An 18,161-nucleotide genomic window follows, 5' to 3' on the forward strand; every position below is an offset into this window, starting at 1 on the left:
TTTGGAAGGTGCCCCAGTGAAGATGAGGCGTGATGTGGTTTTGCTTGTCAGCTGTAGGACCACAGATTGATGGAAACATGCAGTTCTTTTCCATCAAAAGTGAATTTGTGACCATAACCAAGAAGAAGGTGTCTGCCAGACACCACAGGAATCTTAGGAAGGCATCTAGCCATACCTTGAGAGGGTGGAGCTACTGGCCGAATTCTGTTGTTTGCCAAGTCTGTAGGGCATGAACCAACTTCTGTTGAGGCCACAGGAAAGACAGCCATGGAATCTTCAAGGCTGGTTCTTAGAAACCAGGAGATTTATGGAAGGAGAAGATTAGTTTGAATGAGCCACAGGCAACAGCGCGGCAGTTTTCTGGTCTTTGCTCACATGCTCAGGGTAGCACTGACCGCCATTTTCTGGGGTCGGGAAGGAATTTTCCTCCAGGTAAGATTGGCCAATGCTCCTGGAGGTTTTTCGCCTTCCTCTGAGAATCGAGCAGGGATCACCTGTTAGGTGGTTGAGTTAAGTAATACAAATGAAATCAGGATATAAAAAACATTTAAAGGATTAAACTAAATAGGGCCCCGTCCCAAAATTAATAAAATGCCTCAACATAAAACCTTCTCAGTTGCCTGTCTGTTGTTTGCTGATATAGTAAGTAGAAGGGTGGTGTTCCTTACTGGGTTTCTATAATTCAGCAAGTCTCTCCAACATAATCGGTTCTCACAGGAATATTTTTAGTTTCCTACAACCCCTTGCCTCTACCATTTGGTTCCCCGTGGGGCTCCAAAATCAGAAATCTAGCTGGGGTAGGTTCCCCAGGTCTTACCTGGCCACTGGAGGGAAATGGGGAGTTAGGACTGAGAAAAGCCTGGAGATTCAAGGATGGAGCTTGGGGAGGCATTGTATACCTCAGTGGGGTACAATGCCACAGAGTCTGCCTTCCAAAGCATCCATTTCCTCCAGGGGAACTGATCTTTGTTTTCTGGAGATCAGCTGTAATTCCGGGGGATCCCCAGCTCCTGCCTAGAGACTGGCATTCTTAAATGAGGGTGTGTAGGACAGCGTAGCAAAGGCTGGAACAAGGGGAAGCCACATCACCTTTATTTCCTCCCCCCCATTCCTTCAACCTCTTCCTCAGGCCTATTATTCAGCAAAGAGAGGATTGGGAATCATGAAATAATGTATGGTCCCACCCTGGGTCAATAATACAGCAGGGTGCTTTCAACCTAGGACTGGATGGGGCCACTAGATTAGCAGGAAGACGTCAGCCACCTTAGAGACTCTCAGTTCTGTGGAATGTCTTGAGTAACACAAGCAGCCATCAACTCTGTCTGTCCCCTGAGATGGGAGTATGGTCACTGCTTCCTGGTTTTACACTGAGGAAGCAGCTCCGGGGCTCTGAGCCAGGAAGGATTTTGAATAGGGTTGCCAGCTCCAGGTTTGATTTTGAGGGTGGAGCCAAGGAAGGGTGGGGTTTGGGGAAGGGAGGGGAGGGAGGAACCTTAGCAGGATATAATGCCATAAAGTCCACCCTCCAAAGCAGCCATGTTCTCCAGGGGAACTGATCTTGGTTGCCTGGAGATCAACTGTAACAGTGGGAGATCTTTAGGTGCTGCCTGGAGGTTGGCAACCCTAATTTTGGAAGATGTGTGGAAGGAGCCAGATGGCCACATATTTGTTCCCTGGGCCTCCAAATACTTGTACTGGGGGAGGAAGAGTCCTAATTTAGCTGGAGTCTTTCTCTGCAGAGTTTTTAGCACAACAGAACTCACTCTGCAGCCTGTGGAGAGCCCCATCTGCAATGACCATTTATCAAAACAGCCACATGCCTTGACTTCCATTCTGGGTATGAGGACTGCCCCTCAAGGCTTCCAGCTTACCCATTCCTCAAGCAGTGGCTGTTTCAAGGTGGGACCCACCTGCCACACACAAACCCAAACAGGCAAGGGCTTGGCTTGCTTTCCTGAAACATGGGGCACGTGCCACAGTGGAGAACAATGCTCAGAAGAGAGATAGGTGGCTTACAAGCCACTATCACTATTTTAACATCATGGGTAAAACAGCTCTGGCTATGTTCTGATTCATTTTGCCAGAATGACCTGAATGGGTGACACATTAACAACCTTTCAGAAATGCCCAGGGCTTTGCGTGAAACACCAGTGAATTTCTCAGACCCATAATTCTGACATTTGTCAAAGACAAAGTTCTGGTCACCGAATCTCAAAAAGGTGCAAAGCTGGGGAAAGTACAGAGGAGGGCAACCAAGATGATTAAGTGGTTGGAGCACCTTTCGAATGAAGGAAGACTGAAGAGTCTGGGACTTTTCTGTTTAGAAAAGAGATGATCAAGGGGGGACGTCATAGAGGTTTATAAAAGTTACGCGTCGGGTGGAGAGAGTTGACAAAGAGAACTTTTTCTCCCTCTCCTAAAACACCAAAATTCAGGGCAACCAATGAAGCTGATGGGCAATAGGTTCAGGATGGACAAAAGAAAATACTATTTTACACAGAGAGCAATAAAATGTAGAATTCGCTGCCAGAGAATGTAGTGATGATGGTCGCAGGAATAAAGAAGAGAAGAAGTTGGATTTATATCTCGGCCTTCATTCAGAATCTCAGAGCAGCTTAAAATCGCCTTCCCCTCCTTTCCCCACAACAGATACCTTGTGAGGTAGGTGGAGCTGAGAGAGCTCATTTGAGAACTGCTCTTGAGAAAGCAGCTATTTCAAGAACTGTGACGGACCCAACATCACTCAGTAGGTGTATGTGGAGGAGTGGGAAATCAAACCAGGTTCTCCCACACTTAACCACTACACCAAACTGGCTTTAAAACAGCTTTAAAAGGGGATGAGGTAAATTAATGGAGGATATCAGTGGCTACTAGTCATGGTGACTGAGAGGAACCTTCACATTCAGAGCAACAAATCCTCTGAATCCTAGAGCCAGGAGGCAACATCAAGGGAAGGCCTTTGGCCTCTATGCCCTGTTGTTGGCCAAACAGAGGAACTGATTGGCCATTGTGTGATATAGGATGCTGGACTAGATGGACTATTTGTCTGATCATGCAGGGCTCTTCTCATGTTCTTAAAGGCCTCCTTACAGCCACAATGCCTGTCCAGTTGCAATTGAGCAGCAACCACCGCAATTCACATTCAATTAACACATAACCCAGCAGTATCCATAGCCTTTTTCAGACAATGCAAATATGTAAAATGAATACACCTGTATGTGTTGGGGGGGAGGGGAGAACAGAATCATAACAACAAGCTACAGCCCAACCTATGCACATTCAATATATGCATAGGCTTTATCTGCCAAGCTGAAAACCTGAACACAAGCCCACTCCCTCCACCATGCCTATGGACAAGCATCCGGCCAGCGCTGTACCAGTTGTACTGGCTACCAATAGAGTACCAGATATGCTTCAAGGTTTTGGTCTTAACATTTAAAGCCTTACGTGGCCTGGGACTGACATACCTGCAGGACTTCCTCTCCCCATATGCGCCCTGGAGATTGCTGCATTCTGCTTCGCAGCTTCTTCTGACCATCCCTGGCCTAAAGAACGTTCGACTTACCTCAACCAGGGCCAGGGCCTTTTCGGCCTTGGCCCCGGCCTGGTGGAATCAGCTCCCTGTAGAGTTCTGGGCCCTACCTGATTTAATGACATTCCGTAGGGCATGCAAGACAGAGCTATTCTGCCAGGCCTTTGGTTGAGGCAGCAGACGTCATTCTATCTGCTTGGCCTCCCTTGCCTGTCATGATGCTATATTATCTTAATCTATTATTCCATCTCTGGGCCTATTGCTGTTTATATATAGCATGTGCCCAATGGGAACTGCTGCCGTGACATATGCTATTTGTTTTATTGTACTTTATGATTTTAGTTTGTAGTTTAAATTGTTTTAACTTTTGTTGTTATCCACCCTGAGACTGCTTGTGGAAAAGGGCGGAATACAAATTAACATAAATAAACATAAAAAACATATAAATATATAAATAAATGCCTGTTATGTCTTAGAGCCTATTGTCCATATTATGTTTTCCCCAGGTCCCCATGATCAGACGTGTGTTGCAAGTTCCACACTGGGAACTCAATTTGCAGTCACATTCAGGTCTTGATTTGGATTGGGACCAGAGTGCATGGGGAAAGGGAGCTTATGCCTTCTCCCTGTGCTGTTTTCTCATCTTGAAACAGCCCCCAAGAGGCTGTCATTTGCCCCACTGAGGAAACCTAAGTGGACCTCTAACAGTACATAAAGTGTCTTCAATGGCACAAATAGCTATCTAAGCCAGGGCCTATTTAAGGTTGGGAAAATGGTGCAAAGATAAGACATAAGCATCTTCACTCATGCACCCTGATCTGAATCAGGTCCCTACACACACACTTGGGAACTGAGACCCAAGAGGAAACAGTAATGTGTGACCATTAGATAATCTGAAATGTGCTTCTGTCTTTGCTTCATCTGCACTGCAGTTAAGTAGGTGTCAGGAGAGAGAAGGAAGCAAGGCAAGGCTAAGGCAGGTCTTGACTCTCTCTTTGCCTTGCCTGCCTTCTTTAGCCACAGTGGCTGCTGAAAGACAGGGCAGCCTCCAGGCCTCTACCATCTATTATGTTAGGTCTCTCACACCGTGCCCAGAGTCCCACCGCACCCCTGAGTTCCCAAAGCCAAACATGATCACATTTTTCCTACTCCGTGGTGGATTTCCTTGTTTCAGTCTGTAAATGCAATATGTAAAAGCCTGTAAAGCAACCACTGTGTGGCCCCCATCAGAGGATTTAGATATCTGCAGATCACAGTCACACATGGTTAATAGTATATAGATAACAGCTCACTTTTTTTTTTTAGTGTTCCCTTGCATAAAAGGCTCAGTTCAGTAATGCAGATGGAATTAGAATGGGCTGGAGTCTCTTCCCCTAATGTTTCAAATCTTGCAAGGCCAAGTATCATTAGACAGAGCATTCCACCAGGTCAGGGCCAGCGCCAAAAACACCCTGGCCTGGTTGTGGACAGCCAGTATTATTTCACTTGAAAGAAATCTTTCTCAAACAAAAGTGGCACGCAACCCACAGCTTGAAGGGTACCACCCAGGGCTTTTTTTGAGCAGGAACACAGTTCCTGCATGCAAATTAGTTCCTGCTGGGCTTTTTTGTAGAAAAAAATGGTGATGCCAGGGGTGTGGCCTAATATACAAATGAGTTCCTGCTGGGCCTTTTCTACAAAAAAAGCCCTAGTACCACCCACTCTAGCACTTCACTTTTTAACATGTTTAAACCTGGCCTTGAATTACTTTAAACACACAAATTACTCACCTGCCACTTCTTATGGATTGGCCTGTAAAATTAATGGTTAAAGTGTTCTTCCTGCAACCAAGCAGCAAATAGTGAGCAAACGAATGCCTGAATCTATAAACATGATCAATAAATACTTTGGATAAACAAAAACAACCTAAAACAAATCAAAATGTACACAAGTTGAAAAATTTTGAGCATGTTGTAAAATGCAGGGTAAAGACAAGATCAGCTACACTAAATACTGATATTGGAATTGTGTTCAATCCAGCCAATGTCACTCAATATAAAATTCCAAAGAGCCACATAGTTAACCAAAAGGTAGATTTTATGGTGACTAGTAGCAAAGTTGGGCATGGACAAAGTTATGCAGAACACATACATTTGGGCAGGTTATAAGGAAGGGATGAGGAAAAGATACATCTGCTAAAAATTTCCTCCTAAACTATTACAGATACAGAAGTTCTCCTTTCCTTCTCATTTTCCAACAAAAACCTTTCATAACCCAGGACCCACATATTTGAAGGATTCTTTCTTTCCATGCCCAACTAGAGGCATCAGGCAGCCATGTGCTGGGCTATTCCACCACTTAAGATGGCCCATTTGGCATCAACCAGAGCCAGGGCCTTTTCCATCATGGGTCTTGCTCTGCAGAATGGGCTCCCTACAGCAGTGATGGGCACCTCCTCTTTGGAGATCTTCAGGAGGCACTTGCCAAGGTTTTTGAGGTGGGTCGAATGGCAGGCAGTGTTCCCTCTAAGCTGACTTAGTGTGAGCTAAGATTTTTAGCCTCCAGCTCACACAGTTTTGTCTTAGCTCAGGAAGGATGACCCCAGAGCACACTAATCTATGCAGTAGCTCACAACTTTAATGCCAGTAGCTCACAAAGTAGAATTTTTGCACACAAGACTCTGCAGTTTAGAGGGAACATTGATGGCAGGCATCTTTTAAGGGAGAAGGGAGAAATTTGGAGTTTGTTATTTTATTCTGATTTTAAGAGGAAGTATTTTTAGAAAATTATTATTGCAGGCTGCCTTGAACTACAAAGAAAGGTGGAGTATAAATGTTTTTTTTAATAAATAAAAACAGGTGAACTAACAAACAGCAATTTTCTTACAGAAAAATTAAAGCAGTCTCTTAAAAGAAAACGGGCACAACCCATTCTTACATTATGACACCTAAGTACCTGATATGCAGCTCAGTAACATTGGGAGAAACTGCAGCAGCTTCGCAGAAAGCTAGAACGGTGTTCTCCGAGATCTGATTATGGCTTAAACTGGTTGAGATATAACAAAAAAAGCAGTTACAATTCTGTAACCAGTTTCCTATCCTTTCACACTGTCGTAAAAATGGACGCATGGACCCATGCTTGCTTCTTACAGCTGCACAGATAAAAATCCAGATTTTATTGCCCCTATCTAATTAATCAAGCATTCTTCCCCAGAAATAAAGACTCTGCCCAACTTGGGGTTTTTTGCCAAGGAATGAGAATGACTTCCAGCTTATAGCAATGATAACGATACTACACAGGCAACCTGAAAAAATGTGTAAATCTAGAAGAAGAAAGGAAGGGGGATCTCATGCAGTGGGAAACGGGGGCGGGGGGGGGAGGCTCAGTTTCTTATGTTCCTAGTTGCTGCCACTTCTCTTAATCCTGTTCAATTGAAAGAAGAGCTTAAACTGCCTAGGCCTCTGAACGCAAAACTCTGATTCAATCAATTACATTTCTAAGAAAGACTTAATACTCCCCCATCCTTCTTTTTAAATTATGTAGATATTCAACCTTATTTGCATATGCATGTTTCTTGATATGTCATATGTATGCAATAAAGTGCTTTTTAAACAACTGCTGGGGCCAGTTTTTTATTAGGGCTCATTGTCCCCTAAGAACAAGTGGACTGCTTGGCCCAATAAGACAGCCTGAGTCACAGCAAAGTTACATTTCCTCTTGTCTCCTATTCTTCAGGCCAAACTAGATATTATGGCAGCCACAGGTGGGACCTGTGTGGCTGTCAAACCCATTTAAGAGAAGAATTTGGCCAATTATAAATAGCATATGGGAGTGCAGTCGGACCATGCAATGTTGTTTCCTCTCCCCATGCCTTTTCAAGTGCCAAAACAGTCCTGCTGTAACATCTAGTTTGGCTCTCAGCTTGGTTCCTACTAGTGTCTTGAGATTGGCCACCACAGCACTTTGTGCTTCATGACATTAATAAACATATATTACTTACTCGATTCTCTTTAGCTTTTCCACTGTGGAAAATATTTCTATAATTTTCATCATTTCCTGTTCCTTCATCTTGTTGTCCTGCAAGCTAGAATTTAATACTGATTAATCTTCCCCTAAACCATTCCTTGAATTAATTAAGCAGAGTTTCCATCCACATGCAACTTTTCTACCCCATCCTTTTCCTGCATAAAACAAAACACAATTACCTTATGTCTTCAAGTTGATGGCAGTTTGCAAAGGCTTGTAGAAGATCTTCAAGTCCAGAGACTGTAATATTTCCACCTGCCAGCCTGAAAATCCAAAATGGCATTATGAAGTCAAAGGGCAGACTTAAAACTGAGCATGCCTAAATTCAGAAATATTGGTCCTTTTGGTCCTTTTCTGATGCTACATTTCTGATGTTACTTTTCTGATGTTATATTACTCCTGTCTCACACACACCTAGTATAGGTATGTGCAATTGCTATTTTGTGTGAAAAGGTCAATAAGCATATTTTGCAGTTTTAGTTCATATAAATGTGTAACCTCAAAAATTTGGGTTATAGGTACAGGTATAGTATGGCTGGAAAATATGCATATTGCCTTTCACACAAAATGCCCATCTTGCCTACCATGAAAGGCCTATGTGATTAGTAGAAGTCAGCTGCAACTTGACAGCACTTACACAGACACAAAGTCTTGTATCCTGTCTTTCTGTTGGGAGTAAAAGAATTTGTGATGTCTCTATGGATGAGATCAGATGAGCTGGTTGTTGCCGCGGTCTCTTGGCTTTAAAAAAGCCAATATAGGCAATGCTTGTCCTAAGTGGACAGTGCCTGTCCGGAAGCAAGCACAGGCTGCAGACACTTCAGGGCAGAGCATTCACACTGTTCCTGTGCATGCATGGCACACCTGGGCCTATCACACAGCCAGAAATGCACCACAGAAGTGTGGAAAGTTCCAAGTGGCTATTTAATACATTTGGAGTTGTCCTACAATGAGGTAAGGACGAGCAGGCTGCAGGGAACAGAAGTGTGCATGTGATCACAGATTAAATCTGAGGACAAAGGGTGGCTATGGTGGGCCACAGAGCCCATCTGACTGCACACTTAGTCTCAGAATTCAGAGGGGCTTATAGAGCCAGGACCACATGTATATTTCCACTGCTCTGCTGCTGTCCCTCTGGTGTAAAGATTGCTGTTCTCCAGCTAAGACAGACAGACAGACAGACAGACAGTCTCTCTCTCTCTCTCTCTCTCATATCTCTGTTGTTCAGCCATGAAAGTAGGACATGCTTTTCTGCATCTCCATTCATCCTAGTTTAGCTAGTTATTTTGGAACGCTATCTTTACTCCATCTCATCAAGAATGGAGTTCCTTATAATAAAGGACTTATCTTAGTTTACTAAGATAAAAAGGCTCTGTGTGAACTTTGTTTCCTAAGCAGCAGCGCAAATCCTGCTGTGCCAACTGCACTCTTAATTCTCACACTTTCCCACAACTTACACAGCTTTTAAATAATTCGAAAAACTCCAGGAAACAACCAAACTTACACTGGAAATCTGTCTGCACATGGACAGTTTTCTGGGGGTGAAGGTTATACATAGGGTTGCCAATCCCCAGGTGGGGGCAGGGGATCCCCTGGTTTGGAGGCCTTCCCCCCCGTCATGACCCAGATGGGGTGCCACCTATCACTGCCACCACTCTGGAATTAGGGTCCCTTGGGAAGGTCCAGAGTACCCTCCCAAGCCCTTCAGATCCCTTGCTTCGGCCAAGAAAATAGGCATGTAGACCAGGCAGAGTAACAAAGAACAAAAAGGTTTATTTTAAACAGAAAAATCAATAAAGGGCAAGTGAACAGATAAGGTGCTTTAAAACTATAGCAGCGTGGGTGAAGGAAAATAAACATAAAGTCCCTATTGCGACTCAACTTAACTGTCGCTCATTAACTAGGCCCCAGACCTTGGTCTGCTCATTCTCTCCCTCAGTGAGGGTCTTCTTCCTAACAGCAGCTGACCTACTGGCTTGACCTCTCAGGAGGAAAAAACAGTGTCTGTCTCCTGAGAGAGCTTTTAAACAATTCCCCTCAGAACCTACTTGGACACCAATTGGCTGAAACTAGCACTGGGGTTTGTAGGCCTGGATTCCTACTGAGACACAGGCCTCCCAGGCTCCCTAGGCCTCTGTCTCACAGCACAGATCAGATCATGACACTCCCGCTTCAGGGTCATCAGAAAGGGGCAAGGGAATGTCTGCTGGGCATTATTCCCTATGGAGACTGATTCCCATAGGGTATAATGGAGAATTGATCCGTGGGCATCTGGGGCTCGGGCTGTTTTTTGAGGTAGAGGTACCAAATTTGCAGCATAATATCCAATGCCTTTCCTCAAGACATCCTCCAGGTTTCAAAAGGATTGGACCGGAGGTCTAATTCTATGAGCCCCAAAAGAAGATGCCTCTATCCTTCATTATTTTCAATGGACAGAAGGCATTTAAAAGGTGTGCAGTTCCTTTAAATGTGATGGCCAGAACTCCTTTTGGAGTCCAATTATGCTTGTCACAACCTTGCTCCTGGCTCCACCCCCAAAGTCTCCAGATATTCCTTGAATTGGACCTGGCAACCCTAGTTACACATGGGTGGCACTTGGCGGATCCCTGCATCTCTTGCTCAAATCTGTGTTATGGTGCCCTACTTAGAATTCAAAATGGCACCCATTCCAAAACATCCCTGATGGCACTGTAGTAATTCTTACTTGAAAGTGGTCATGCATTTGATCTTCGGTAAGCTTTTAGAAAGGGCAGCAGCAAATTCATTTCCATACTTCCTGCTCTGAAAGCTGTGAATTGAAGAAAAACAATTAAGCCATGTTTTTTTCAAAAAACAAAACAAAACACCCCAAGCCCTATCCTCAAAGCTATTTCATTTAACAGTACAATTCTATCCAGAATTACACCTTCCTAAATCCACTGAAATCTCTGTGTACTAGATTTTAATATCAGTGTTGTAAAGAACTGGACCCTTGAGACATTTTAAAATGACTTAAAAATGGCAGCTGCATCATCATGAAAGACACAAGGATGCCCTCATGTCTAGTATGACCCTCATGAATAATGTGGTCTCTGTTTCTTACCTCAGGCTCTCTATATTTTCACAACTGGCTAAGACATCCAAATACTCAAGTTCCATTGGACATCCGACAAAACCTAAGCTCACCAAATTAGGGCTGCTGCCAATGACAAAAACCAGACTTGTTATATCCAGTGGCATCAGCCTGAAATTTCTAAACTGATACTTGAAGTTTAATGCTGTCCCAACATGCTGTGCTGTGTCAAGGTCTTGTGTCTCATATACACAGTGGCACAGCTCAACAACTTTAGGCCCGGTCAAACTGGTCACTGCAAGTTGCTTCAGTATCTGTGTGATTATGGCTTGCCGCTCCTGAATCCAACTTTCATTTTGCCCAGCTAAGGAGCTAAGAAATTGCCGACACCATTGGGAGGAAAGGCCTGACAGGAAGATGTGGCAGTTCTCAGTGAATGTCATCTTGGCTTCCTTCTTCAAAATCCACTTTGGCCTCAAGAAGAACTTTGCCCTCAGACAGTTGTCATCGATAGTTTTGCTTGTCAACAGGAAAAGCGCTGCAAAGAACTCTTGAAAACTGAAGTGGACAAAAGTATATCCGGCTTGTGCGTTGCCATTACTTGCCTTTATCTCAAAGGCCAGAAGCAAGCCATATAAAGATGCAAAATCCCTCACATGTGCTGGGACTTCACCAGCATAAAATGACATCTTCTTCTCTTCCAGACCCTTGAAAGCCAGCTCACACAGGCTTTCAAGAGTCGCTCGATGTTGACTCAAATCAGCTTCCTCACTCGCTCCACTCAGCTTCTGGAACTTGCCCATGAAGATAAGCACCATTTTGATGTAAAACTGGGTCATGGTTTGAGGCAGCTGGATACTTCCTACATCTTGCAGGAGCAAATATTCCAGGCAAATACAAACAATGTTGCACAAGGCAGGGATATAACACATGCTCAGAAGCTTGCCATTGCTTTTCAGGCAAGCGATGGCTTGGTCCTTCAGTGCGTTGTGTTGGAAAAAAGAGCTGGCATACTCCTCAACCTTCTCGTGATCAAATCCCCAGATTTCTGCCTGAAGGGTGACAGTTTTCAACAAAATGTTAGGGAGCATCTTAGGCCGGGTTGTGACCAGTACAGTGCAGCTGGGCAAGAGATTTCCATGGCAAAGACTGGCAAAGAGTTCTGAGACAGCAAGAGGGGTGAAAGGATCAGGGCCCGATGAGTTAGGAGAGGATGGAAGTTTGATATCCCCCACAAACTCATCCAGTCCATCAAAGATCATCAGGACATGCTGGGCATTGTCTAGGAGATGCTCAAATACTGCATTGGGACAATCTTCTGGACACAGGAAGAAGTCAAATAAGAGTTCCTGCAGAGAAAGCCTTCTGTTGATCAGATTCAGCTGCCAAAACTCAAAGAGGAATATCAGTTTGTATTGCTCAAGGGTCCCCTCAGCCCACTGCTGGCAGAGTTTGTTCATGAGTCTTGTCTTCCCCATGCCCGGTTTGCCCAACAAAAGAATGACCTCAGTGGTGCCAGAACATGCACTTTTGAAGAGATCAGACAATCCCAGGGTTGTATCACTGTGCTCCTCTGAGTCATGCAGAGTGATTGGCCCTTCTTTGGCTTTGCTCTTTATTTTCCAAGGTTTGCTCTGGCGAATCACCAAATTGATGAAAGTTTGGCTAAAAGCCGATTTCCAAATTTCATCTTCTGCTGCCTCCACTGGTCTATTCGCTCCATATCTTTGCAACATTGCTGTGATGATACGCTGCCGGTACTTTTCAGAAGAATCTGAACAAAGGTAGGAGAGTGAGAGAGAATAAGAATCCCTGTACTCAACATACTTTAAACAATATGAAACCCATTCGACCCATCCAAAAGGATTTTGGGAACTGTAGTTTTCTGACGGATGATTCTGACAATTAATGAGATTAAGTGTCTCAACATTTGCAGTCCTGTTCCCCATATTTAACCCCAATGTCCACTTGTAAGTTTTTATAAGATATGTTTGCCCCTCTTTTACAATTTGGTGCAAAGGAGAGAGTTCTTATGTCTATGTAGAAGAGCAAATACATTTCCTTATCCATATGATTAAATAGCACTGCCAAAATTAAGGAGATATATATATATATATATATATTGGCAACCAGGAGTGCTGGTTGTGGCAAACAGAAGCAAAACCAGGAGGGAGATGCCTATATGAACCCATGAAACTGTCACAGATTTGTCAGCCAAGGTCAGTATTGTCTCCTCTGACTGGCAGGAGCTTTCCAGAATCTCAAGTACAGGTCTTTCCCATCACCTGCTATCTAATCCCTATAAATGGAGATGCGGGGGATTATATTCAGGAATTTCTGTATTCCCAGCCACCACCCCAAACCCAATCAGCACTGGACATGGCAGACAGCTCCGAATTGCTGAACCTGCTTTGTAAACTGATGGTGAAGTTCAATATCCAGGGCCTAAATGCATGCCTCTGTGAAGCCACTTGTAGAAACTTCATTTCTACCTCTGAGCACCTTGCAGACCAATGTATTGGGGTGGGGGGGTGGGGAGGGTTTGGGCAACAGAGGTGGCGTTAGAGAAATGACATGCCTAGCCGTTGCTGTTTAGACTGCTTGCCATTGTTGATGGTGGAAAGGCTGGTCCATGGACGACGTCGTTCAGGTCCTGGAGAGAGAAGAAGCAACAAAGCAGTTATTACAGGGTGTTCACTTAGAAAATGTGCTGAAGGCACAGTCTGCCAGGAAGTTGTCCGGCACACAGCCTGTGTCACTTTCCTCACTGAAGTGTTTCTCTGTCTCTTAATTCCCACAAACTATGCTGCTGGCAGGATCACACCGGATCAACATTCAGTTAAATCCTCATTTGGTGGCTAAATGCAACTAACATTAGTGCTACCCCTGAAGCCATTAATCTTAGGTTTCAGCAGAACCCTTGAGGAAACAGAAGAACTACTGAGGATGCAGAAGAACAATTCAGGGCACCATGGTTCTTCAATAAAACAAATAAAAACAAACATTTAAGAAACATACAGAGTTTTATTCAATCATCTCGCTTAACCTCCAGTTCCATAATTTAAAAATGCAGATCAGTCAAAGGGGAAAAAAATTAAAAATATACAACACTAAACTTAATCCTTCCCAATCGTTACTGATATCTTCTTTTCTGAACTACCCCACTTTACAAAACCCTACCCACCCAGCCTAGCTCTACCCAAACATCCCTTCTAAATCACATCCTCTCATCCAATCAGAGCACTTCACTCCTCTCTTCCTCTCCCCCCCCCCCATCTTTCTCTCACTCAGTCACTCCACTTCATATGTGCACACTTCCCTCCTCTCAGCTAATATCCTTAACATTCAAACTGCCTGTCAAGAACTATGTCTACCCAGGGCTATTTTTGTAGGAAAAGCCCAGCAGGGACTCATTTGCATATTAGGCCACACCCCCTGACATCACTATTGTCTCACACAGAGCTTTTTTGTAGAAAAGGCCCAGCAGGGACTTATTTGCATATTAGGCCACATCCACTGATACCAAGCCAGCCAGAACTGCATTCCTGTGCATTCCTGCTAAAAAAAAGCACTGTGTCTACCATTTTATGGCACTGTCTACCAGTCTTAAATCCATTACTCCACATGGTCTTTTGAAATGACAGCATGAAATGACAGCCTTTTGAGAGCATGTCCATATTTCTGTTTGCTAGCTGGCTGACTGAACGATAGGGGAACTATTGGGAAAGGACCAGCAAACCATATATTTCTTAATCTGGTCTGGGCTAACAGGCACAGGAAATGCTGCAGATAAATGATATAGCAATATAGTCTCTGGGGAAGGAAGACACCAACGTGCACAATTATCTCTTCCAACAAAGACTACCAGGAACTTCAGAGTAAGAAAACAGATAACTGGTCCTCTGTACAGAGGCAGGCCATGGTGAAACCACTTCTGAACATCTGAACACTCTACAAGGTCTGAACACTCTACAAGGTCACCATAAGTCAGCTGTGACTTGATAGCCCCCCCCCCCCAAAAAAAAAGACTGAAGGAGAGAGGGAAGGCAGCATGGGATAGCCCAATCTTGTCATCTCAGAACTTAAGCAGGGTCAGTACTTGGATGGGAGACTGCTAAGGAAGACAATCCAGAGCAATGCTCCCTCTAAGCTTTAAGCAAAAATTCTACTTTGTGAGCAACTGGAATTAACGTTGTGAGCTACTGCCTAAATTAGTTTGCTCTGGGGCCATTTTTCCTGAGCTGAGACAAAAATCTGTGAGCCAAAGGCTAAAAAACAATGAGCTGGCTCATACTAACTCAGCTTAGAGGGAACACTGCTCCACCTCTGCTTTTCCCTTGCCTTGAAAGTCCCTTGCTAGGGTTGCCATAAATTGTTTTCAACTTGATGGCACTTATAATATTGATTGAGGATGAGCCAGTTAAAATTGGCCATTTTCAGCTGAAATTGAGCGCCATTCTTCATGTTACCAAGTTCTCATGTTCCCCACAGGTCCTGTTGACAGCCATCTTGTGGGAATTCCATGCTCAGAACTTAATTCTTAGAGGCACAGTGCCCTGGTTTGCATTGGGGCCATATTATACTAGGAGAGGAGGCGTAAGGCTTTCCCAAGTTGGCTTTTTCTCCGACCTGAAATGCCCTGGGGAACTGCAGAGTCTCCTCTGGTTTGACCCTCTGTTTTGTGTGCTATTTGCAAAATAGGGAAGATAATGCTTTACCGTCTCTTAAGAAGTTTCACCAGAATTACTAAGATCATGTGTGTGAAATCCTTAAAAGTAAATATGAGATGGGAATAAAAGAAAGTTTCAGACTGCAAAAGCTCATGGAATCTCAACAACACTCTGTTCTTATGGCTACATCTGAATACAGGATGGCAAAGTTTTCCACTCACTGCATTTAAATTTAAACACATTTACATAAATACATCAAATTTACATGAACAACACTGAAGTGCAGTGAAGAACATTATGTGATCATTGCATGACCTGGAACTAACTCAGTCTATAGTTTGGGTTGGTGCTTGCATGCAAGAACATTTTTTTTAAATGGGAATCCTGTATTAGCAGTGAAATGAGGTGGGTGGACAATGTTATCCCACTGTGGTTGATTTAACCCTGCATAGATAAAGTTGCCTATCCCAAAGCATGAATTTCATTTCACAGAATAACACTCACTTGTGGATGTTGATGGGAACAGGGTGGCTGTTTCTTCAAAAACTTCTTGTACTGGAGTTACATGACCTAGAAGGATTAATTTAAATAAGTACATTGATCTTTGTCTCTTTAAATGTAATTATAGTATATTGTACACCTGAGCAGGTGTACTTATACGCACCAGGATCTGAGCTACATGCCATACCTAGATAAGTTATATCATGGATGAAATCTAAAACATACTAAAATAACTAATACTTCTAAGCAATCTTTAAAATTTTCCAAACATTCCAACAGAGCTTAAACTTTGCCATGAAAACCGTTTATCTTACGAAAGTCATTCCCTCCCCTCTCAGCAGTTTTCTCATTGTAGGGGGAAAAGAAGGTAGGATCTGTTATTGTTTTTCCCCTATAGAGGGAAGCCACTGGTATTTCTAAAGGGCTGAAGAGAAACTGACTAGCTGGAGGTATGAACTGATCATTTCATTATTTCTGGCCAAGGAGGTCATTAGGAGATCCCCACCCCAGCCCCAGAAGTTTCTCTGAAGAATTTTCAATCTATTAATTAGGGGGGGTTGCTTATCAAAAGGGAAAGCCCCAAATGATTCAATCAGATTTGTTTCCATTAGTTTGAAGTGAAATCCCATAGCTGCCTTATGGGTCTCATCCTTTGGGGCCTTTATCTGATTATTAATAGAGAATGAGGACGGAAAAGTCACTTGCTGAGAAGATGAAACAAGATCAATGAGCACAGGTTGTTCACTAGACTTTTTTCCTTCCAGTCTTTGCCCAGACAGAAAAGACATATTAGGAAGTCTGTGGCTGTATTTTCTGTTTCCCTTTCCTTATTGACATCTCTTCTATCACAGAAGGAAAGAAAGGAGATACAGTTGTGCACTTTTAAGTGAATTAGTATTTTCTATCATTTCTGCCCTTTGCCCTCCTCCGCTCTCGCTCTGTCTCTGGACACATGGGCTATAACCTTTGATGGCACTGGTCCTGTTTCTGAGTAACTGGGCTCCAACTCAGGGAAGGACTTGCCCCTTTCCAGATACATGCCTTTCAGGAGTTGGCAAAGCTCTGGTTCTTAGTGGCTCCCAACCGCTGCTTCAAGAGAACCTGAATATCACTCCATGCTCCCTGTTCTTACCTTCTCCAAGTCCTGATGCACACATGCACACTATCTCCAGCTCCATAGGCAAGCTGCATTCCATGCAGACGCTCTGCATAAACTCTTTGAAGATGGAAGCATCAGCAACAGCATTTCTTTTGAACATGTCCAAGGCTAAGGAGATCTTTCTGTCATCAGCAACCGCCTCGAGCTTACTCAAGTCTACCTGGGGAAGCAGCTGCTTGGCTTTCTCCAGAACCCACTCAGGGTGGCAACTGAGGAATTCCACCAACTGTGGCCAAGCACTGTGGACTGCCTTCTGGACGGATTCTTCATCCATTTGGGGTGGGGTTTGGGGAGGATGTGTAGGACTGGAGAAGAAGCTAAATGGCTGCAGGTTCCACAGATCAGTACTGGCATGAAGTTGTGTTCATCTGCCCCATTCAGACAAGACAAACACTAGGTCTCTGTCTTGGAACAAGCGTTCTGTCGCGTCAAATCTGAGATTTAGAAGTCTGACATGCCTTTGTGCTCACTTACTAAATGTTATCCCGGGACAACATCCCCCCCGCCATCCATTCTCTTCATCTGCTGATTCATTTAGACTTCCACAGGTAAGCCAGAGGTATGGGTTTGCAACTCCTAAAAAAAGAGAGACAGAGGAACAAATATGTAAACAAGGTTGAAAAGGCCTGACCAGGCTAAGAGAACTTTGCAAATATAAAATGAGCATGTTACTATCCAGTGAAGGGTAATTTTGACACACAAAAGCTTATACTCCCAAGCAGTGTTCCCTCTAAACTGAGTTAGCAAGAGCTAGCTCACAGATTTTAGCCCGCAACTCACACATTTTTGTCTTAGCTCAGGAAGGATAATCACAGAACACAATAATTTATGCAGTAGCTCACAACTTTAATGCCAGTAGCTCACAAAGTAGAATTTTTGCTCACAAGGCTTACCTTAGAGGGAACATCGCCCCCAAGTCTTGTTGGTCTCTAAAATGCTACTGGACTGGAATCTAGCTCATGTTACATTCTGGACATTAAATGTAGCCTTGTGAAATTCAGAATTCAGAAACCTCCTGAAACAGGCACAAGAGGAGGAAGGGAAGGTGGAGCTGTCTTTCTCTACCTGTTGCTGACCTCTGCTGATATTTCCTAAGCTGCTAATGGTCCCTGTTACTCATCTTCTCAAACCCAACCTCTAGAAAAAATTACTAATAAAGAGAGAGGCATAACAAAAATCAAGAAATGGATGGAGAAAATCCCCCAGAAGCTCCATAGGACAAGAATTTTCTGTATACCTTTT

General features: G+C 43.7%; 1 protein-coding gene across 1 annotated transcript in view; it reads right to left on the reverse strand.

Annotated features, from left to right (window-relative positions):
* The window catches only part of NLRC5 (NLR family CARD domain containing 5), a 92,528-nt gene extending 75,232 nt beyond the window's left edge, over positions 1-17,296 (reverse strand). The window contains exons 1-9 of the mRNA XM_060254223.1: positions 16,893-17,296; positions 15,764-15,829; positions 13,168-13,242; positions 10,620-12,363; positions 10,242-10,325; positions 7,717-7,800; positions 7,512-7,595; positions 6,467-6,556; positions 5,302-5,352 (exon numbers count right to left, since the gene is read on the reverse strand). Of these exons, the coding sequence (XP_060110206.1) occupies positions 5,302-5,352; positions 6,467-6,556; positions 7,512-7,595; positions 7,717-7,800; positions 10,242-10,325; positions 10,620-12,363; positions 13,168-13,242; positions 15,764-15,829; positions 16,893-17,193 (2,579 nt within the window). The 5' untranslated portion in view covers positions 17,194-17,296. The remainder of the gene's footprint in view (positions 1-5,301; positions 5,353-6,466; positions 6,557-7,511; positions 7,596-7,716; positions 7,801-10,241; positions 10,326-10,619; positions 12,364-13,167; positions 13,243-15,763; positions 15,830-16,892) is intronic.
* Positions 17,297-18,161: the final 865 nt, after the last annotated feature.

The sequence above is a fragment of the Heteronotia binoei genome, chromosome 14 (genome assembly GCF_032191835.1).
Source record: "Heteronotia binoei isolate CCM8104 ecotype False Entrance Well chromosome 14, APGP_CSIRO_Hbin_v1, whole genome shotgun sequence".
NCBI lineage: Eukaryota > Metazoa > Chordata > Lepidosauria > Squamata > Gekkonidae > Heteronotia > Heteronotia binoei.